This window comes from Phocoena sinus, chromosome 10, assembly GCF_008692025.1.
Source record: "Phocoena sinus isolate mPhoSin1 chromosome 10, mPhoSin1.pri, whole genome shotgun sequence".
NCBI lineage: Eukaryota > Metazoa > Chordata > Mammalia > Artiodactyla > Phocoenidae > Phocoena > Phocoena sinus.
The window spans coordinates 15,028,626-15,052,376 of record NC_045772.1 but is presented as its reverse complement, the minus strand read 5'-3'; the positions used below and the strand labels follow the sequence as shown (position 1 = coordinate 15,052,376).

Here is a 23,751-nt window from a genome sequence, read left to right as displayed (position 1 = left end):
CTTAGGGCCGACGACTGCTTTTGCGCTTCTCGGAAGCTGGACGCAGTGGCCATCGAAGCCAAGTTTAAGCAGGACCTGGGTTTCCGGATGCTGAACTGTGGGCGGACGGACCTGGTGAAGCAGGCAGTGTCTCTCCTGGGGCCCGATGGGATCAACACCATGAGCGAACAGGTACAGGGTCCTCGGAGTGTCTGAACAGGCACCCCACCTCCACCACGTGCCCTGCCCCAGGGCAGGATGCAAACAGCAGGCACTGGACAGAGGCTCCCCCTTCTGGTGACGTAGGGTGATTGTGTTGTTTTTTTTTTTAAGTTTTTAAAATATCTTATAAAAATATCCTTGTTCATCTGTACAGAAGTTGCACGTGATCCTTGCAGCTGAAATGGAAAATAGAGAAAAATAGACCTATTCCAGAAAGGAAATCATACCATCATCATCCACCATCATTTATATTTAGCTTGTGTCCTTCAAGCCCTTTTTCCAGCATGGTTAAAATTAGTTCTCTGCATCACAGAACAAACCCAAGCAGATTTTCACCAAACTTTCAGGGTGTGTTTAAGATACACAAAAGTCATTCTGAGGGACCCTAGGAGACACCTCAGAGACAGGCAGCCATCCCCCAAACCACTGAAACAGGTACAGTGAGAGGCTTGTGTATCTATCAGGGAGACACCCTGGGTGGGTGAAGATGTCACGGATGGAGAAAACAAACAGCAGCTTTCAATGTGAGCCCCAGATGGAAAGTCACAAAGGACAAATGGAATTGCTTCTCACATGGGCAGCTCATGCAGCAAGTTCCAGGGAAGGGATAACAGCTAATAATTTTCTTGAGCAACACAAAGGAGCCGTAATACACACACACACGCATACACACACACACACACACACACACACACACATTATTTTTTAAGAACAAGGATTTATTATCCTTCTGGTTTTCGTATTTTGTATTAAAGATACTTTGCAGTATCATTAAATATTCTTTTTTTAACTCACCCTTAATGGCTACATAAAATGGTCATATTATTTGTTCAGTGAACCATACCTCAGTTGTTGAATACTTAGATTGTTTCTAATTACTTGTATCAGTAATGCTGAGCTACATATACTTACACAAACCTTTGTTCAAATCTCTGATTATTTCATTAGGGAACTTTTTTTTAAGTGGAAATAGTCACTCAAATGCATCAACTTATCTTAAAGTGTTTGATCTCAAGTTACTTTCCCAGAGACTGTTTCCTTGTACACACTCTCCAACTATTTATGTGTACCCTGTTAATCTTTTACTTAATTTAATTAATCTTTTGCCTGTTTTTCATTAGAGCTTAAGTGTTTTTCTTCTTTATTTCAAAGATCTCTTTACATATTAGACATATAACCCTCTGTTACAATATGACAAATATGTCTCAATTTATTGTTTACCTCTTAATTTTGTTTATGTTTTCAGTTGCATGTCCTCAACACTATAATGATTTTCTTTTGTGATTTCTTCCATTACTTTTATGCCTAGAAACGGATCCAGTTAGATGTCTTTTATGGTTTTAATTTTTTTCTCTATATCTCTAATCAAACTGGAAATGATTTCGGTGTATAGTATGAGATAAGGCTCTAACCTGAACATTTTCCCAAATAGCCACCTTCACAACACTGTTTATTGAAAAATCTATCCTTTACTTCTGTTGGTTGTGGTACTTTGTAATAAGCAGGAATCGTGGGCAGATATGGAATTCCTGAAAGTCATTCCTCATTCCCTTGCCTTTTGCTTGTAAATGATAATGTCAAAGCTGACGTCGTGCTGGGGTCATACTCAGAGGCACCAACTTCCCTTGACACTGACCAGCAGCTCACATAGAGCGAAGATGACACTTATATTGTGAAAGAGAAAATGTCAAGGAAACAGTGTTTACCAATTAGATAGCTTAGGGCTGATAGTGCAGAATCCAGAAAGTTCCTAAGAGCTTTCAGTTGAAACCAGCCACTTGTTTTAGCAAACGCTCTTAGATCTGTTGCACCCTAAAACGAACAAAAAATCCTCCGCCTTAAGCCAAGATAAATGCAAAAAAAAAGGCAATGTATGTTTCCCTTCTTGCTTCCCTTTTGGTTTTCAAAATATGGAGGATTATGACCTTATAGGGCTGTACGTTTACTTTAAAATGCTGGATTTTGAGTACAGTTATAGCCTTCTTCACACAAGTAAGATTTTCCGTTTGTTTTGTCAAGTGACACCTGGTAAACCTCCATTCTCTGGTTTTTAACTCACTGCAGGGCATGACCCCCCTGATGTACGCCTGCGTCCGCGGGGACGAGGCAATGGTTCAGATGCTGCTGGATGCCGGAGCTGACCTGAATGTGGAGGTGAGGGTGCAGAGGGCTGCAGGGCCCCTGGGCCTGGCAGTCCCTGGGGAAGGCGAGCAAAGAGAGGGGGGCTTTATCTCCCAAAGAGCCACCGCTGAGGGCGCTCAGTCCAGCAAATAGGTCAGACCAGCTGTTGGATTCCCTCCATCCTGAGGCCCCAGCCCAACCAAACTCCAAGGAGCTGCCCCAAAACATTTTTCATTTAAAAACAACCAACGAGGCCACAAGGAGCCCTAGCTTTTCCCTCAGTTCAGCTGCACCCAATCTCTGATTCTTCTTGCTGATCCATTCCTTCTGGGGTCGGGAAGAGAGAGCTCTCCTGAGCCATCGGCCCTTTCCTCTGCCAAATACAAAGTTGGTCCACGTACCCTGAGCTAAGGTGTAGCTCCCCCAGATCTTCCACCCTCCCCCACTGAATCCCGATTGGCTCACCCAGTTGGCCGGTTTAAACCACAGGTCTTAAAGCTAATTGCAAAGCTTCCATGAGGCAGTGTGGTATAGTGGAAAGCACACCCCCTGGAGGCTTTAGAATTTGACACATGGGTTCAAATTCTGAAACTGCTGCATCTTAGTAACTTGCTTTTCTGCTTGGGCAAATAGTTTAACCTTCCTAAGCCTCAGTGTTCCCCTTTGCAAAATGGGAGAATAATCACCACCCATCTCAGAGAGTTGTTGGAAGAAATAAATACAGAGTAGCATCAATTTAGGACTCAGTTATTATTGGTTCCTGCCCCCGCCAAGGCTTATAATAGGTAAAATTACACTTTTTGACCATGTTCTATGCTGACTTAAGACCCACTCTCACACACACAAAACAAAGACCCACTCTCTTCCGGCAGCCTAATATTGGCAGTCTCAGAGGCTGAGAAGATCGATTGACATGCTGCACTCCTAACTCAGCCACCCCAGGAAACTTTTTTTAGTTCAAAATTAGATGCTCTTGTAGTCTTAGTACTGTGGTTAAAAAAAAAAAAAAAAAAAATTAGCATGCTTTATATTCATCTGAGGAAAGCAGGCAATAGACATGGTTTTGGATCCAGAACCATTTTGGATCTTATAAATTTCAGGTATTGGGGATTTTTTTTCCTGCTATGAATCCCCCAAGCACTGTGCACATCCCTGCAAGGGCTCGTCAACTTTGGGTCCTGGTGGGGTTCTCTGGTCCTCTAGCCCATCCCACAGCTCCCAGCTCAAGGTCCTCCCCCCACCGGTGATTAGTGAAATCAACCGCTATGAAAGCAGCAGGCATCGCGGCTATATGGCCCCAGGAATGTTCGGAAGAAAAGCCATGCGTAGGTGGCAACCCTGCAGGACCCCAACCTTTAGCTGTCCTGCAGCCTCTCTCTTGGCCTGGGGTGTTTTGAGGTCCCAATATGGGAAGGCCAGTATCAGATTGCTCATTCGTGGTGTGCCCAGGGAAGGTTTGTGCCTGGGTTTCCAGTAGCATGAGGGTCCTTGTCAACCAGGAAGCCAGCAGAAGAATGAAGTGAGGACAGTGTGGGGTGAGCTGTGACCAGATGGTGATGTCCTCCATCAGAAGGCTGGTGGTATTGCTTGGCTTGAAAGCTCGAAGCAGACCTCCTCTTGCATGGGGTTTGCCACTGCCAAGAATTTCCCCTAAAGATGCGGATGTGATGGTAGTGGCCTCACACTACCTGACATCCCGTAGCTCTCAGAAGCATCACCCTCCCTTAAGCAGGAAGAGGAAACAGGCAGGGGAACAGGCTCACTGTAGCCACCATTACAGCTTCTCCAAGGCTCCTTAGAGGTGGTCAGAAATCATCCATTCAGCTGTTTTCAGATGAGGAGAAAAGGAGTCCTTATTGTGACGGAGGATATAAAGTCACTACCCCACATCTCCAGTGTTTCCCGAGGCGCCTTCTAGGACATCCTTTTGTACATATCTAGCCCACATGCCCAGCCACAGATAGGTCAGATTTGCTGGTCTAAGTATTGTGAAGGTCACATTTTGAAAATAACTTCAATTTGTTTATAGGTTGTCAGTACTCCTCATAAATATCCATCCGTCCACCCTGAGACCCGCCATTGGACGGCTCTGACTTTTGCTGTGTTGCATGGACATATTCCTGTAGTTCAGGTATTAACATATTTCCCTATCCACATCTGACCTTTAATTTTACCTCTTTCATTATGCAAATTTGTACCTCTCCCAGCATGCCTATTCCCTAAGAGATTCATATTGGTTAATTGCAGCTAAATATAGCCCATTCATATCATATGAATGAAAATATTATATGTAATGCTCTATATGGCCTGGCTCTAACCAATATGAACTTAACACATACCCACATGCAGCCTCACACGCAGAGTGGCAAACTTATCAAGTTGTTCCCAGTTGCTCGGGGGTGGGGCCTGAGCTGTGATTTTGTGGATTTGTTCATTTTTGCTTGTTGTAACATGAACATAAGACCTGGCTGGTGTGAGACCTTAGAACCTTCCCTTAGGTGTGACCCCAGTGTTTGCACAGAGTCTAGTGGTTTCCAACCACTGGAAAGAAACATCCAAGTCTCCAAGGGAGTGGTTCCAAAAGATACTTGCTTGGATCCCACTTATGGAGAATCCCATCCAAGAGGTCTAGAGTAGGGTCTTCACATGTGTCTTCTGAAACAGCTCCCCGAGTATGTCCTCATCTGAGGTCCTTTGGGCACATAAGTGTGTTTTGCTTGCACCTTCTCTGGCTGTTGTAGAGTTGGTGTTCAATGAATAGCCATCTAGTATATTCTAGATCTTGAGCTCGGTTTATTCTAGATCTTAAAACTTTACTTCATTGGAAAAAAGAGATCAGCATCCAGGTCCCTGACCACATCTGACCCCCTAATAAATGCTGAGCTTTGGGTACATCGGGAACTCACCTCCTTTTATGTGGTCCAAGCCTCTTAGAATTATGCAGAGCAGAAAATAGTGTGCTAGGGACCCCTCGGCAATGTTGGAGTGCCACAGGAATCCTTCGTTGTTTCCTAGGTCGTGGGAATCCTTAAGACAGATCCGAAGTCATGTTTCAGGAGGTTGAGTGTGTGACATGTCACACCGAGAGCTGGCTTCTGCCTGTAGAATGTCATGACCAGCCCACTCCTAGTGGAGGGATCTAAGAAAGGAGGGGTCAGAGGGTGGCCTAGTGGACACCAATGCCATCCCTTAACATGCGGTGGTATACCCAGCCTTTAAATCAGGAATAGGAGCAGTGGGTAGCCAAGCAAAGCCAAACAGAAGCCAGGTCACCTCTCTGCAGCAGGTGCACACATCATGGAATGCCAGGTAGGCAGCGCCTTCCTGGCTGTGCCCTCAGGTAGCCCTGAACAGGTAAGACAGATGTTTCCCCCTCATTTTACATCAGCAGTGCTGACAGCACGTTCACTGTGAGATCCAGCATGGACAGCATCTCTCTGTTTTTAGGAAGCCGGATCTCTCAGAGTTGCACAGAATGGAATCATATTCAACAGCGCTCTTGGAAGCTCACTCTGCCAACTTTACTCACTGATCTTGCTGGCCAGAAAACTCAGCATCTGCTGAGCTGTCCTCAGAGCCCTCCAGGATGTTCTAGAAGCGATTCTTGTCCTGGTTGGCCCTGGTGGTCCCCGAAGAGTTCTTCAGAACTCTTGTACTTGCTATGGCTCTAAGAGACCCCACTAATACCTCTCCGAGGCTTTGTGTCACCAACCCCGAAAGGAAGTCCTCCAGCACTCTGGTGCCACGAGCTTCTAGCTCAGTGCTTCTAGAAACTTCTAATTGTGCATATAAATCAGTTGGAGAACTTGCTGAAGTGCGATTCCCACCATTCGGTTTCTGGGGTGGAGCCTCGGAGCCAGCATTTTCAAACAAGCTCCCAGGGGATGCCGATGCTACTGTCCGTGGACCACAATTTGAGTGATCTGAGGCTCTAGAAGATACGAGAGGCTCTCGGTTTTTTCCTGAGGTGCAATTGCCCCTCCCCCGTGCACAGGCTCACAGACCCAGAGGGAGGGCTAGGAACACTGACGTCATACTGATTTCCACCACCCTTTCCTGACGTCTCCTCACATGCATGTCCTTTAAACATCTCAATGGCCACTCTTCCTCCGCAGCTCCTCCTGGACGCTGGGGCCAAGGTGGAGGGCTCTGTGGAGCACGGCGAGGAGAACTATTCAGAACCACGCCCTCCAGCTCGCAGCCGCCGTAGGTAAGGGTTGCCGATGCTCACGCCGGTCAAGGGGCTCCAGCGCGCTGGCCCCTTGATGTGTCTGTGACTGTGTGTTTGCTTGATTCTCTTATAAAACCCCCTTCTCTGGGCTTGCAGGAAATTTTGAGCTGGTTAGTTTGCTGTTGGAGCGTGGTGCGGACCCTCTGATAGGAACCATGTACAGGAATGGAATTTCTACCACCCCCAGGGTGATATGAACTCTTTCAGCCAGGCCGCAGGCCCACGGACACAGGTAGGCTAGGATGGACCCAAAGCCCACGAGGGTCCCAAGTGGTGCTTGTTAAAAATGTAGATTCCCAAGCCTACCCCAGACCCACTGTATCTCTGGATGTGGGACCCAGGGGCAGACCAGGCCTGGGCAGCCAGCTTCATGCAGCATACGTCCACTCAGACTGGCTTGTCTGGTCCTCTCCCAACCGGCTTTCCTATCACAGAGACGTCACTCTTTGCCAGGGTTGGTCAGCACTCATCCTATCACCTGTCGCGAAGTGAGAAGAATCCATTTTAAAGAATTGTCAAACCTCTCATGTTTGGTTACTTCCTATCTACATTTCCTTCAGGATTTACCCCATCAGATTTTACTACACGTAACCCCAAGTGAAGCAAATTCACTATTGGGGGGGGTGGAAACTGCAGGCAGACGGTTCTAGAACCTTCTAGATATTTGGGGAAAGCACTTAGCTCCAAGTTGTCCTCAAGGAAACACAGCCAGACCTGCCCCACCATCTCTTCCATCCACCAAACGTAGCACCTGTGGTCAGGCCTCTGAAACCGCCACCCCAGAATTGGTCCCGTCCTTCCCTTGTCCCAAGTGAGAGGTCTCCCCACTTCCCCTGCCTAGTCCCTGCCCTGGCACAGCCCTTCCATCTCTGAGTGTCTTCATCTCTGGGTTTATGATTGACAGGAATGTGTTCCGCAAACTGCTCGCTCAGCCAGAGAAGGAGAAGAGTGATATCCTGTCCCTGGAGGAGATTCTGGCCGAGGGGACAGACCTGGCAGAGACAGCCCCGCCCCCGCTGTGTGCCAGCCGCAACAGCAAGGCCAAACTCAGAGCCCTGAGGGAGGCCATGTATCACAGCGCTGAGCATGGCTACGTGGATGTCACAATTGATATCAGGAGCATAGGTCAGTCCGGGGACCCCCCAAGGCTGGGCACAGAGCCTTTGCCCAGCTCCAGGTCACACGTACGCGCACACACACACACACACACACACACACACCCCACGCAGCCCAGGGAACTTCTCATTTGCTGGTTGGAGCACTTCCAGGCTAAGTTCCCACACCATCCCCATAGACAGCAGCATCCTTCCAGCCCCAGAGTCCCATCCTCAGGTCACCTTTCCACGATTCCCAAACTCTGGACCCTGAGTTAGACATTTGAATCACCTGGGGAGCTTGTCTGAATACAGATTGCCAGGCCCTACACCCAGAGGCTCTGCTTTCAAGGGTCTGGATGGATAAAGGCTGGAAATCTTTATATTTAACAATCATCCCAGGTGGTTCCCAGTGGTTGGGGAATCACTGCCTGAGAGCCCCCAACTCCATGAAGCGGCCGCCGGCACCAGCTAGGATGAGGGCATCTCTTCCCTAGCAAGGCTGCACCCACTGCAGGGGCAAAGCCGCCTTCGGGAAAAGTTAGGGGTGGCTCTCCCTTGAGAGAGCCATGCCGGAGCCATCTCCTCCGTGCGTCTGGGGAACAGGCTGGCCTGGCCTTCACCCCTCCAATGGCACTAGCCCCGGCCCAGAAACAGCAGGATGGAGCACGGGCTGTAAACACAGGCTGCGGCAGCTCAGGGTAGGCTGAGGCCCCAAGGAGGGGCCCCCGGTGCTGTTCTGGAAACTGGTCTCTCTTGGAGGGTGGCCGTTTAGTGTGGCGGATGTTTATGCCATCGCCCTGGGAGCCTGTGACGCTTGATTCTGAAGCTCGAGACCCCTGAACCGTGTGCTTGTTATAAACAGTAGCGAGTGCCTCAGTCTCACAGTGAGGGGGGGAGAAGCAAATCACAGCCATCAGCTGCTGGAGAGGCTTCTATCAAGGGAGAAAGACCCGATGAAGTGCCTGCAGATGGAAATGTTGTTTTGCACATGGGATCGGCAGCAGATTCCTCCTGTGTCTTCACATTCAGATGGAAATACCTGCCCTGACCAGAGCAGGGATGGTGAGGTTTCACCACCTCTAAGCTCTGGGCAGGGATGTAGAGGGGATGGAGACAAAGGAAGTCAGAACTCAGAAGGATGGAATCTGCATAAAGAGTGTACGTTATAATGCCAATATTCTACACAGGATTATACCTTGTAAAATGCAGCCCCTGATAACATGAGTAGCATGCAGAACTAAACACCCATAGTGAAGGGAATCGAATTACTACCTTTAATTTCAACTTCTGCGGGTCTTTGGCGGGGAGAAAAAGCAACACTGGGTCTATTCATTGAAAGGCAGGCTCTTGGTCTCATGATGTGGTAATGTCCCCCGGAAAGGCCAGCTTCCAGATAAAAACACATCTTCTCCTCTGGTTGTTTTCTGCCCTCCCCTCCCCTCCCCCACCCCCACCTGCCCCCTTTCCAGGTGTCCCGTGGACCCTGCACACCTGGCTGGAGTCTTTGCGGATCGCCTTCCAGCAGCACCGCCGGCCTCTCATTCAGTGCCTGTTGAAGGAGTTTAAGACCATTCAGGAGGAAGAGTACACGGAGGAGCTCGTCACCCAGGGCCTGCCCCTCATGTTCGAGATCTTGAAAGCCAGCAAGGTACGAGGGCTTAATGCCGTTGTGCTTGTGGGCAGAGAGAAAGGCTGGGGGCTCTGATCTCCGTGCTCCCTGAGCCTGACCCTGTCCCACGTGGTGGGGGGGGGTGGGCTGCCTGCAGTCACAGCACTGGCACAAATGTACCCCAGCTGGTTACAGCTATTTGTAGAGCCTTTCATGGGGCAGCCGCTTTACTGAACACCTGTTATGTCCCAAGGCACTTGGGCACGTGGGACAAAGTAAAAGATACCTTCCAGCCTGGGGAATTTGCATGAAAGCTGGGGAGCTAAAGCCCACCCATGGGCCCCAAGGACATCTGAGGTGGTTTGTGAAACAATGTTAAATTGGGTGGCACAGGCTCTGAGGGGTGTGAGATGCTCAGGGAAGGGGTCACTGAGGCGCTGAGACCAGGGCAGGCCGGGATGGACATTAGGAATCCAGCAGGAAGAGAGAAATGGGTGTAGCTCTCTAGGTCGACAGGATGCAGACCCTGCCAAGGTCCCTGGAAAGCCAGGCCCTGAGAAGGCTTTTCAGGTCTGAGGATCGCATGAGCCTAGCGCTTGAGGCTCACGCCTTCCTCAAGGGCCTCTGAATCCCTGCTGGCACTATGTTCCCAGCAACAGGGAAATGCCGCAACCCCTTCACAACAGGCTTTGCAGGACCCAGGGGTCCTAAGATAGCTGGAGCCTGTGAAGTATCAGGGAAGTAGGCAGGCCTCTGAACCAAAAGGGCAGCGTGGGTTCCCCTGCCAGGCTTGGCCAACAAGCTGTCACGAGTGGAGAGGGGGAGCAGCCTTCTCCAGGTGGCAGGGATGGCCCCACAGCAAAGCAGCAGCAGCAACACACCCAGCTGCTCCCTGAGCCTTGGAGCACCTGGCCTGGGGTCCAGAGCGGGTCCCATTAGGTATTCTCATTAGCACCAGAGTCTCAGCCTCTGGGGGCCGGATTTGTGCTTGATGTCAGGCCCCACTGAGACCCAAAATGGGAGGAGGTGTGCCGGCCCTCGGGTAATGAGCCTCAGTGATTCCACAAAGAGCAAAACCTGCTGGAAGTATTTCAAAACCAAACTCTCCCTGCCCCTCACCCCGCAACTTGAAAAATAAATAAATAAGGCCTGAAACTACCTAAGAAACCACCTTAGAGAAAAATCATTGCTAGGTCTGTTCCCAGGGTCTTGGTGTTCTAATTGGTTTTTGGTTTGGTTTTGTTTTTTTCTCTTCTACGGGCTGTAGTGGGAGTTCCAGAAATTACTAAGGCACCCTATGTATTGAGGGAAGCTAATCTATGGATTTTTTAAAGTAAACTTCACTTTGAAGAATGAGATACATCAGAAAAGTACCCAGATCGTAACTATAGATCCTAATGAATTTTCACAAGATAAACTTACCTGTGTGGTCAGCACCCAGACTGAGAAATGGAACATTGCTAGCACGCCAGCAGGCCCCTTATACCCCACTCAGCCACCACCCGGAAAGGGCAGCCAATAGCCTCTGAAAGTAGCAGCTGGAGGCCTGGAAGAAGCCAGGGGCCTTTGGCAGATGTGGACTAGAGCCTGCTCCCTGTCAGCTGTACTGATCTTGGAGGGTGGGGCGAGCCAGGGATGGGGCAGGAGCAGCGCGTGGTCAGGAGGGGGGGCAAGTCTGGGGGAAGAGGGTGCTTTCAAGAGTCAAGTTTGCCCTTATCGGGGGTGGGGGGGGGTGGTCAATGGTAACCCCTACTGGTGAGATGTGGTATTACACCACCATGTACAGTGACCACAGGGGACAAAGAGGTGATCAATTTCCCTTGGCTGCCGGGGCAAGTAAAGCAGTCCCCAAACATGGTGATGTTCCTGGGGTCAAAAGATGTCTGGAGAGAGACGGTGGCAGAGAAGTTCAGAGAGGTGAGAAAGTGCTGCAAAGCTCTGCCTTCAGAAAGTGTCCTATTGGAGGAAAGGAGTAGCCATGCATCACACAACTAGCTAGCATTGTCCCTTCTCCCTCCACTAACGGATTCCTGTTCAAATCATGTCTGCTGTTCTGTGGGCACAAATACCTGGTTCTATCAGAGTAGTGGGTAAGAATATAGAATTCCTATAAATAAATCCACTTTATGGTCAACTCACAGAGATACAGCCATCCTGTAAAGTGAGGCGATGCCTTCTCCGCATCCGTGACTCGTGCTCGGTCATACGTTACTTGAAATCTAGTTGCAGATGTGCTTTTTTGCCCCCAGTTATAAATTTTATCTTTAAAAGGGTTCAGTGTCTCTAGAGTTCCCCAGGAGTAGAACAATACAGTCATTTTTTTAAAATACATCTATTTAAAGAGAGCTCCTGGCCCGTTTCTCCCACACATAACTCCTCTGGGCATTTATTCATTCTGTAGTCATGAGTGCCTCCTAGGCTACAGGGGTGACAGGACCTTCTTTACCTTCTTTATGGAACTTACTGTGGCCAGGGGAGGGGCAGACACATAGTACGCAAGGAAATACGTCAGCAAAAGAGAGTGAGAGCATGATAAATACTATGAAAAAAATGAACTTGGACAACGATGTAGTCTCTGGTAGCACGTGAACAACCACCTAAGTGAGGAAAAGCTTCCAGCCACGCAGAGGTCTGAAGGGAAAGCATTCCAAGTGGGGGAACTGCAGGAGCTCAGGCTCCAGGTGGGAACGTGCTTGATGTGCTGGGGCAGCAGGAAGAAGTGGGACACAGGAGAAAGTGTAGGAGATGAAATCAAATGGCACGGAGCCTTTCTCAGAACATGGTGGACATTTGGGGTCTCTCTCCATGTGAACTGAATAGAACAACGCTGGAGGCTAAAGCCTCCAGCGTTGTTCTATTCAGTTCACATGGAGAGAAAAAAAAAACAAAACACATAGCTCATGTCCAGGGTGAGACATGAGCTATGTGTTTTGGTTTTTTTTTTTCCTTGTGGTTTATACACGTTTTTAGGGGTTTTCCCCACTGTTTTAAAATTGAGTTTTGTAAATTAAACTTTTTATTTTGAGACAATTGTAGAGTCACATGCAGTTGTAGGAAAACATACAGAGAGATACTTCATTTCCCCCATTGGCAATATCTTGCAAAGTGACAGTTAAATATCACAACCAAGATATTGACATGATACAGTAGACATGCAGAAAACTCCCATCACCATAAGGATCCCTCATGTTGCCCTTTTACAGCCACACCCATATCTCTTCTGCCCTCATTCCCTCCTTATGCCCCAGTAACCACTAATCCGGTCTCCATTTCTCTAATTTTGTCATTTCAAGAATGTGATTTAAATGGAATCATACAGTATGTAACTTTTTAGGATTGGATTTTCTCACTCAGCATAATTCTCTGAAGATTCTTCCAGGTCATTGCACGTGTTGATAGTTTGATTCTTTCTATTGCTGACTAGTACTCTGTGGTATGGACAGATCACAGTTTATTAACCACTCACCACTGAAGGACATCTGAGTTGTTTCCAGTTCTGAGCTATTACAAATAAAGCTGTGTAAACATTCCTGCACAGGTTTTTGATATGAATATAAGTCTTCATTTCCCTGGGATAAATGCTCAGGAGTGCAACTGCTGGATTGTATGGAAGTTGCATGTTTAGTTTTTAAAGAAACTGCTAAACTGGTTTTGAGAGTGGCTGCACCATTTTATATTCCCACCAGCAAAGTATGGGTAATGAAGTTTCTCTACATCCTCCCTGTTTGATGCTATCGCTATTTTTTATATTAGCCATTCTGGTAGATGTATAAGTGGTATCTCATTGTGGTTTTAATTTGCATTTCCCTAAATGGCTAATGATGTTGAACATATTTTCATGTGTTTATTTGCCATCTGTATATCCTCTTCAGTGAAATGTCTCTTTGTGTCTTTTGCCCGTGTTCTAATTAAATTGTTTGGTTTTTCACTGTTGAATTTTGAGAGTTCTTTGTAAATTCTAGAAAATAGTCTTTTGTCAGATACATGGTTTGCAAATACTTTCTCCCACTCTGCAGCTTGTCTTCTTATCCTCTTAACAGGGTCTTTCACAGAGCTTCCATTTCGAGGAAGTCCAATTTAAGTTTTTCCTTTTATGGAGCTTATGCTTTTGATGACAAGCATTAGAATGCTCTGCCTAGCCCTAAATCATGAAGATTTCCTCCTGCATTTTTTTCCTAGAATTTTTATAGTTTTCTGTTTTACGCTGAAGTCTGTGATTCATTTTCATTTTGAGTTAATTTTTGTATGAACTGCGGGACTCAGAGCAAAGTTGTTTTGTTTTTGTTTTTGTTTTGCCAGTGGACGTTCAATTGCTCCAGCACCATTTGTTGAAAAGACTATCTCTCTTTCATCAAATTACTGTTGCAACTTTGTCAAGTCAGTTGGGCGTATTTGTGTGGGTCTGTTTCTGGGTTTTCCATTCTGTTCATTGATCTATGTGTCTGTCCCTCCACCATTACCACACAGTCTTAATTACTATAGCTATAAAATAAATCTTGAAATTGGGTAAATTTGTTCCTTCCATTTTATTCTTCTTTCACAAAATGAATTTAGCTATGTTAGTTCTTTGCCTTTCCATATAAATTTTGGAACAAATTTGCTATATGAACAACAACAGAAATCTTGCTGAGACTGATAGGAATTGTGTTAAACCTCTATATCAGTTTAGGGAGAATTGACATCTTTTCTATGTTAAGTCTTTCAATCCATGAACATGTTAGTCTCTTGGTGTCTTTAGATCTTCTTTGATTTCTTTCATCAATATTGTGAGTTTTCAGGGTACAAGTCCTGGACGTGTTTTTTTCTTTTTTTTTTTTTTTTGCTGTACGTGGGCCTCTCACTGTTGTGGCCTCTGCCGTTGCGGAGCACAGGCTCCGGACCCGCAGGCCCAGCGGCCATGGCTCACGGGCCCAGCCGCTCCACGGCATGTGGGATCCTCCCGGACCGGGGCACGAACGCACGTCCCCTGCATTGGCAGACGGACTCTCAACCACTGCGCCACCAGGGAAGCCCCTGGACATGTTTTATTAGACTTACACATAACTATTTCTCTTTTTTTAACAATTGTAAATGGTGTTATATTTTTAATTTTTTGTCCATGTGTTCATTGCTAGCATATGGAAATGCAATTGATTTTTGTATGTTTATCTCGTATCCTGTGACCTTGCTGAACTCATTTATTAGTTCTAGGAGTTTTTTGCAGATGTATTGGGATTTTTCTACTTAGATAATCATGTAATCTGCAAGTAGAGATGGTTTCATTTCTTCCTTTTCAATCTGGTCTTGGAGATTTCTTTAAGGGAAGTTTTTTACATTATAAATTCAATTTCTTTAATAGTTACAGAGCTATTCAAATTATCTACTTAATATTGAGGTGGGGTACTTTGTGTTTTTCAGGGAATTGGTCCATTTCATCTACGTTGTCAAATGTATGTGTGTAGAGTTGCTCATCACATTCCCTTATTACCCTTCTGATGTCTACAGAGTCTGTAGTGATAGCCCCTGTTTCATTCTTGATTTTGTTAATTTGTGTCTTCTCTCCCTACTACTCTTCTTTTTTAAGTTTCATTGATTGCTGCTCTTATCTTTATTATTTGCTTGCTTTGGGCTTATTTTGTTTTTCTTTTTTGTTCTTATTTTGTTTTTCTTTTTCCAGGTTCTTTAGGTAGAAGCTTAGAATATTAATTTGAGACTTTTCCTCTTATATATGCCTATCTTTCTCAGCACTACTCTGGCTGTGTACCACAAAATTTGATACCTTTTATTCTCATTTTCATTCAGTTCAGTGTGTTTTTTATTTCCCTTGGGACTTCCTTTTTGACTTATGAATTATTTAGAAATGTGTTGTTTAGTTTCCAAGTAGTCGGAGATTTTCCTGTTATCTTTCTGTTATTGATTTCTAGGTTGATTCCATTGTGGTCAGAGAACACAGTCTGTATTATTTCAATCCTTTTAAAATTTTGAGGTTGGTTTTAGGCCCAGGATATGGTCTATCTTGGTTTCATGGGCAATAGAAAGAATGTTTCAGAAATTCCCTGGTGGTCCAGTGGTTAGGACTCAGTGCTTTCACTGCCGGGAACCTGGGTTCGATCCCTGGTCTGGGAACTAAATCCCACAAGCCATGCAATGTGGCCAAAAAAAAGAAAGACTGTTTTCTGCCACTGTTGAGTGGAGTGTTTCCATAACTGTCGATAAGACCCTGTTGGTTGATGGTATTGTTGAGTTCTTCCATAGCCTACAGATTTTCTGTCTAGTTATTCTATCCGTTGAGAAAGAACCAAACAGTAATTGTGGGTTTGTCTATTTCTTCTTTTGGTTCTGTCAGTTTTTGATTCACATATTTTGCAGATCTGTTGTTTGGTGCATACACATTTAGGACTGCAGTATCTTCTTGGTGAATTAACCCTTTTATCATTATATAATGCCCCTCTCTGCTTCTGCTAATTTTCTTTGCTCTGACATCTACTTTATCTAATATTTATAGAGCCACTCCTGCTTTCCTTTGATTAATGTTCATGTGATATATTTTGTCCATCCTTTACTGTCACCTTTGCCTGTTTTATTAGATTTGAAGTGACTTTCTTGTAAAAAGCACATAGTTGGGCTTTTCATCCACTCTGTCAATCTCTGTTTTTTAATTGGTACATTGAGACCATTTATGTTTTACTCAGTTATTGCTACTTTAGGGCTTAAGCCTGCCATCTTATTTTGGGTTTTCTGTTTGGTCTCTCTGTCTTTTTTCTCTTTTCTTTTTATGCCTTCTTGTGGAGTTACTTGAACACTATTTAAATTCCATTTTTATATGTCTGTAGTGTTTTTGATTGTATGCCTTTGTATAGTTTTTCTAGTGGTTGCTTGCAGTATTATAGTGTGTGTGTGTGTGTGTGTGTGTGTGTGTGTATAACATCATAGACTACTGGTGTCTTCATTTTACCAGTTCAAGTAAAGTACAGAAACATTACTTCCCTTTATGTCCCTTTACCTCCCCCATTTATGACATAATTGTCTTTAAATATTTCATCTACATATTTAGAACCACATCAGACACTTATAATTTTTGCATCAACCATCAAACATAATTAGGAAACTCAAGAGAAGAAAGAAAACCTATTATGTTTATCCATATTTTTGTTCTTTCTTCCTGATGTCCCAAGATTCCTTCCTCTATCCTTTCTGTTTAGAGAACTTTCTTCAGCTATTCTTTTAGGGTAGGTCTCCTGGTGACAAATTCTTTGAGTTTTCCTTCATCTGATAATGTCTGATTTCCCTTTCATTCCTCAAGGGTATTTCCACTGATATTTTTCTTTAAATCAATTTGCCTTCCATTAAATGTAGTTAGAAAGGAAACATTGTATTACTACCATAAATTGAAAACCTTCCTCACTTGACATGAATAAAAGGTACATATCAAAACACATGGATGACTATTTAAAAGCACTTGAGTTCATTGTGTGTTCAGTTTCATCTTGTACACAACTCCAGTGGGGCTACATGCTGACCTCGCAGAATCCTCTGGAGGTGGGGACCCTTCCCACCTCCACCTTTCCCAGGGGTGTGGCAGCGCAGAGCAGCTCACTGCTCACAGGTCAGTGCATCCCGCAAGGGAGGGGCCTCTGTAGGGAAGAGTCAGTCGCTGTTGACAGTGGACTGCGGCAGAGAACTCCCTGCCAGTGTCCCCAGATAGTAACAGTAATTCCTCATTTTCTTGATTCTGAGACACAGCTTTTTCCACCTTCCAGCATTTCTCAAGTTAAATGGATCTTAAAAATGGGTGTGTGTGTTTAATGTGGTGAGTTTCTTTTTCCTCTTCCTAAAAGCTGCCATTAATTTTATGACATTTTAGGGTCTAGAAAAATAGGCATTCGTCTGAATTATGGGAAATTGCTGTTTGGGAGGTTAAAAATGGTCAAATCTCAGCACTTTCCTTTGGTTCAGCGGTATATTGGGATGTGTTATCCTTTTTAGCTCTCATAGCAACCTCACCAAGCAGGTAGTTTTGATCCACTTTAGAAGAGAATACCAAAACCCAGAGAGGCTGAGTCACTTCCCTAAGGTCACAGAGCTAGTGGGTGAGGAACCAGGACTGGGACCCAGTCCCATCTGGCCCCCTTGTCCAGGTTTTTACCACTGTGTAGAACCCCCGCCTAAGCCACCTGAAAAGGACCTTTGGGATCAATCCTAGCACTCCTTTGTGAAGAAGAGAAAGTGTTTCAGTATCTTTTTAGGAGAGGAGTGAGGGGTTAGAGGAGGAGAGGAAGGATGTCAGCCCCAAAATCCACAGGAATCCATCTCAGGGGAGTCTCTGATAACCCTGGTGTTAGGAACTTGGCTTCATTCCTGTCTAGTTCTGTGTAACCGCACAGTTCCGAGTCCCGAGGACCCAAGTTCACCCCACGAGCACACATACCCAGCATTTTCCGTGAGAAACCTGAATTCCAGGGCCCCAGCGGCACGCCAATAACAACTGCTAACCGGCTGCCATGTACATGAGCCTGGCCAGACCTACCTCTCCCAGCCCAGGCCTCCCAGGTCAGGGCCTACATGCTGAGCACTCCTGGATCTGGAAATGCTTCAGCACCAGAATCAAATTCAGAAGAAAGCCGAATCAGGAGCATTTGTATCTTGGTCATGGAGAGCACGAGAACAGGACCCAAAGGGCTTCCTGCTGTGATTTTCGGGATAATTACCTGCTGCCAGAATTTTGGAGTATTAATAAAGGTGTGTTTAGGGTGAAAAACTTATTTTCCATCCTGTGAGTTACAAAACTTGTTTTCTAATGGATAGTAAAGAAATGATTGGAGCAAGAAAGGATTTAATTACAAATTAAACTTCCACCAATGAACCTGCTAGAAATAGTGGACAAACAGAGCAAGCGAATCCAGGGCCTGAGGGGGCAAAGTGAACGTGTGATGTCGGGGGAATTTCTCTGAGAATCTGCAGTAAGTCTGTGGGCTCCTCTCGCCTGGGGGGAGGAACCCATTGTTACAGCACAGCTTGGATGAGTGCACAGCCCCCAGCAGTGTGAGCTGTTCTTTCCTTTGCACAGAACGAAGTGATCAGCCAGCAGCTGTGTGTCATCTTCACTCACTGCTACGGGCCCTACCCCATCCCCAAGCTCACAGAGATCAAACGGAAACAGACCTCGCGCCTGGGTAAGTGCTTCCCGGGTCCTGCCCTGCGCTGTTGCTTTGTGATTTGAGGGCAGGGAGCAAGCAAATGCCATAAAAGAAGGTGGGAGTGTTGGAGGGCAAACGAGGTGGAGACTGGAGTGAGGTAGGTGGAGATCGGATGTTACCTTTGTTATGCGATTAAACTGTTTGGAGAACATACCTTGGGGGTGTGGACAAGGGAACTCGCCCAAATCTCATCCCTCCGTTGAGTGCCTTTCTACTGCAAGTCACCGACAGTGACGGGCTGCCCAAGACCTTCTGAGCCCACGCACTTCCAGCAGCCAGGTAAAGTCCCAGAGAAGGCTGAGCTGTGCATGCATGGCTGCTCTCCCCCAGCCTCCCCTCTAAGAAGTCCCTCCTCCCTGAGATGGAACAAGCTGGGGACAGTGACAATACTTTTCACCCTTCTTTGACCCTGGCATTGAGCTGGCCACAGCAAAGCCCCTCACCTACTCTCTGTCAAGCAATCCCTGGGCCACCACAGGAGACACAGTGTCCTCCTGGTCAAAGCTGAAGAAAGAGAGGCTCTCAGAGGCTGCAGCATCAGTTCAGGTGGAACTGGAGCTTGAACCCAGGTCCCCCCAAAGCCACAATTCCATCGTTCTCCAGTCCGGCTTCTGGGGTTTTCCAGAATAAACCTTTCCATCAGGCACTGATTTCATTCGGAAGATCCTGAGTCTGCTTGCAACCTGGTTGATCAGCCTGGCAAGAAGGCAAACACCCAGCTGCCTTGAATCCTGAAGCATGAACCTTCTGTTGTGAGGGCCTCTCACTGCCTGGGGGTTATAAAATATTAAAGATAAAGGACTCCCTTCGCCATGAAGGTTGGGGACTTTCCTACTTCCTGTTTCCTCTTCCTGGAAAGACCAGGGAACTTTGGAGAAATGGAAGCATCTGAAAAATTCTACCCTTTAGCAAAACCCCTACTTTTGAAACAGGTGAGCTAGTTTAAATTAATGAAAAGGCTAAATTCATGAAACTGTTTTAAAGTATTTTTGTTCCTGTCATGAATAACCTGTTAATTTAAATGATACAACTTTTATGCTAAAATGAAAAACTTAGCAGTTGAATCCAAATTGTCTGGTTTTCTTTATGCCCATTCATGTAGGCAAACCAGAATGTACTAAAACTGCTAGTAGTTCGTACCTTGTAGAAAGCAGGTGTTAATTAAAATATTATCAGGGCAACAAATTATAAAGATCAATCAAATTAACAGACTTTAGAGATTGAAGGTTACATTGCCAGGGCATAGCAATAATCTCTGACAGCTGGTGCCTTACAAGACACCCTTGTTAGAGCAAACATTTGCAAGGGCTGTTTCACTGATGCAGCATAAAATCTGCTTTCCTGTAGCTATAGGAGAGGAGGGAACATTTTTTTTCCTCCTGAACTTGCTGAGATTTCTTTCACCAGCGATTAAAAGGGCCTGGTTTTCAGCCCAAGCATTGGAATCCCAAGGGTTATTAGCACCAAGAGAATAAAGGCAGGCCTGAGAGGCTCAAAGCTCACAAGACGAAAGAAAAAGGACATAATTACTAATAAGTGGAATATGGAACAAATAGTGTTTTGCATCTTCAATACAGCATTTCAGGCTCAGATAACTAAAGGTGGCCAAATAGTAGCTCCTTAGGAATCTACTTGAAAGGAAAGATAAGAGTAGTGACAAAGGTTCCAAACTGGCATCTCTGTAGAGCCAGGCAGGTCATAAAAATGGTTGAAATGAGTTTGGTGTAAGACAATAGGGAGTGGTGGGGACTATGGCAAACTGGAGAGCACATGCCTTATTTTTTTATAGTATGTTGTCCTCTTGCCCTCCCAGTGAATTCTGGGAGAGAATGGTAAAAAGAGCTAAAGGTAGGAGATATTAGCAATTTGGGAAGCAGGAGTGGGGGCTAGTTGGAAGTGGACAGTGAGAGTGAGAGAAACCCAGCAGAGGGAGGCAGGTGGCTGAGAAGAGGGAGAAAGTCACTCCAACCTGTTAACAGTCTTTAAAGCAAGTGGAGAAGTGTTAGTCAACGCTGGGACCTTCCCCTATAGCCTCTCTTCCCTTTACCTGGAGAGTTTTAGAAGTTTGGGTTTTGTTGTTTTTTTGTATTTTTGTGGTATGCGGGCCTCTCACTTCTGTGGCCTCTCCTGTTGCGGAGCAACAGGCTCTGGGTGCGCAGGCTCAGCGGCCATGGCTCACTGGCCCAGCCGCTCCGCGGCATGTGGGATCTTCCCGGACCGGGGCACGAACCCGTGTCCCCTGCATCGGCAGGCGGACTCGCAACCGCTGTGTCACCAGGGGAGCCCTTGTTGTATTTTTTTTTTTTAATAAAAAAAATTTTTTAAGATAGAGGGATTACAGGTGATTTTGACTTTTTAATGCTTTTTTTGATATGTTTTAAATTAAAACTTTTTTATTGGGAAGAGGTGAGGTGGCTGTAGGTACGGACAGAGAAATATGAGTGGAGGACATCCAGGACCACCCCCTGGGGCGAATCAGCCAGGAAGGCAAATTCTGGGTCCAAGTTACAGCAGGGCCTGGGCAAAATGGGGCCAGGCCAGGGGTCTGACTTAGAAGCCAGGTGGGGTGGAGCCGTGTAGGGGTGCACGGGAGTGTTGGTGGATTTTCCCAGTGAGACAGAAGTGCTGAGCTGAGGACAGACTGGCACCTTCTGTAGCCCCAGGAAAAATGGCCAACATGACAGGCAAATCGGAGGATCCCGGTGCTTAGCAATGCAGGCCCTGGAGTCAGAATGTCTAGGTTCACATCCTGGCCTCTCCACCTGCCATTTGCTTGGCCAAGTCACTGTGACTCCTGGCGTCTGTGTCCCCAGCTGCACACCTGACAGCCGTCCCTTTCTCCCAGGACTGAATGAGTTTACACGTGTAAGTGCAAGCTCAGTAAGTACTAGAGTACTCGTTGTACAAGTAGTTATACAACTTCTTTATTCTTGGAGTTGTGGGCAGGGGCCTGGCTCGTTTGCCTCTGACCCTGAGAAAAGGGCTTGGATTTCGGATCTCCTGGAACGCAGCAGCAAGGGGACAGCCCTTCAGAAGCACTTCTCTCCGGCGGGAGGGCGCTGAGCTTCAGGAGGAGCGAGGTGGGGGGGTGACTTCCTTGGAGGTCAGCGGGGTGGATGGTCACCTTCCACACCTGACAGTCATCTGAACTCGGGCTGGGGGCGAGGCTTCTAAGGGGAAATGCTACTTTTAGTCGCGAGTAAGCTATGAAGTTTTCCTACGAGAAACTGAATTTCAGTGATTTGAGTGTTCCTTTAACTGATTCTGTCTCCTGTTTGGTCACTTTCTCTCCAATGAGTATTTTATCGCCATAGCCTCCCTGTCAGCTCTTACGGGCACTTTTCCAAAAGGGGAATACAAACCTCACTCTTCTCTCTTCTAAAGCTACCCTCTCTCCCTTTCCTGTTCCAGATCCTCATTTCCTTAACAATAAAGAAATGTCAGATGTTACCTTTCTGGTAGAAGGAAGACCATTTTATGCCCACAAAGTGCTGTTATTTACAGCCTCTCCAAGGTATGTGTCATCAATTTTGAAAGCACTGAATTACGAGGGTGGCTGTTACTGTTCTCTGAAATTCAATTTGGGTGGTATCGTCACTGAACCGGCAGGTTTTCTTCTCAAAATCAAGGATCCAAGAGTACAGGGCATTTGTACACGGTGTTCAGGCAGCATGATTCACAAAGACAGAAGGGGGAAGCCACCCAGGAGTCCATCAGTGGAGGAATGAATTAAAAAATACATAGTGTATACATGTTGTTCAGCCTTAAAAAGGAAGGCAGTTTTGACACACGCTACAATATGAATGAACTTGGGAACATTATATGAAGTGAAATACGCTCGTCACAAAAAGACAAATACTGTATGTTTCCACTTATATGAACCTAGAGTAATCAGCTTCATAGGGACAGCAAGTAGAAGGGTGGGGATGGTGGAGCTGGAGAGGGGAATGGGGAGTTGTTTAACGGGGACAGGGTAAGTCCTGGAGACTGATTGCACAGCGATGTGAGCACACTTCACGTGAACATTACACTTAAGAATGCTTAATACAGTAAATTTTATGTTACGTGTTTAACCACAATTTGGAAAAAGAGTACAGGGCTGGCACTAGCATAATCATCAGCCTGATTATGTGGCTTAGACAGGGCACCATTCCTCTAGGCAGATGAGGCACATATCGGCCAAAGAGCTTCGTGAGCAGAGCGTGGATTGGATTGTAGCTCCCTCAGCCAGGTGTCCTCATGCAGCCTGAAAGCTCATACACAGAAGCCTTGAAAGGCCTGCTCTCCAAATATTAGGGAACTTTGACATAAGCCACCCAAAACACGGAGGTCCTGAACCTTACTTTTCCCTGACTCTAGAGTGACAGTAGTATAACACCGTCCCTGCTAGCTCTGCTACAGCCCTTGCTTCTCCTTTTGATTTGAGTAGAGATAGAGCTGACCATTTAGAACTGCATTATCCCGGGACCTGAACAGGGATCGGTGAAGGTGGGCAGAGAAGAAAGTGATGCTGAATGAGGAGAAGGCAGGCTGCCAGGGGGTGAGCAGAGGGTAAGGACACTGGGATCCAGAAACCCACTTCCAGGTCACTAATGAAGCTGTGTGGCCAACACTCCCTGGGTTCCTAAAAGCCTCCTGGCATCTCCAGTGTCCCCCCCAAAACCTAATACCCCAAATGTCTGCTTTGCCACTGCAAGAAAAATACACTGTCCCTTGCAAGATTCTCGGTTGTGACACCATAGAAGAACTAGATCAGTATTGGACCAATGTTAATTTCCTAGTTTCAACAAAGGTACCATGGCTGTGTAGGATGTAACATCGGGGGAAGCTGGGTGAAGGGCATCCTGGAAGTCTCTGTATGATGTTTGCAACTCTTCTGTAAATCTAAAATTATTTCAAATTTAAAGTTTAATTTATAAAAAGAGACACAGCTTAGCTTATTTCTAAAGGTATTGAGTATCCATGTGTTCCACTGACTGAGTCTCTACCCACAAGGAGCTTAGTTTAGTCAGTGGCAGGAAAATGCACCTCAAACCCCAGACAGAAGATCACCCACATAGGGAGATGGTTAGGTAATCCACAGGTGTTGATTAAATACCTACAGTACGTCAGGTCCAGCCTGGCCTAGGCCCTGAGGAGGCAGCAGAGGCAGAAATGGCAGAAGCCCCTGCCCTCTTGGAGCAAAGGTTGTGTGGGAGGGGGAGGAAGAGGGAGGTGGAGAGCTCCGTGGGCGCCTGAGGAGCTTGAGGCCTGAATCAGGAAGGACTCCAGGAAGAAGGCAGCCTTTGTGATGGGCCCTACAAGGTGGACGGGGTT

The 23,751-nt window shown here is 46.2% G+C and overlaps 1 protein-coding gene across 1 annotated transcript in view; it reads left to right on the top strand.

Moving 5' to 3' along the window:
- The window catches only part of BTBD11 (BTB domain containing 11), a 301,676-nt gene that overhangs the window by 259,546 nt on the left and 18,379 nt on the right, over nt 1-23,751 (top strand). The window contains 12 exon segments of the mRNA XM_032647116.1: nt 6-171; nt 2,266-2,355; nt 4,352-4,453; nt 6,438-6,506; nt 6,508-6,532; nt 6,650-6,730; nt 6,733-6,770; nt 6,772-6,785; nt 7,458-7,678; nt 9,120-9,298; nt 18,306-18,411; nt 21,847-21,949. Of these exon segments, the coding sequence (XP_032503007.1) occupies nt 6-171; nt 2,266-2,355; nt 4,352-4,453; nt 6,438-6,506; nt 6,508-6,532; nt 6,650-6,730; nt 6,733-6,770; nt 6,772-6,785; nt 7,458-7,678; nt 9,120-9,298; nt 18,306-18,411; nt 21,847-21,949 (1,194 nt within the window).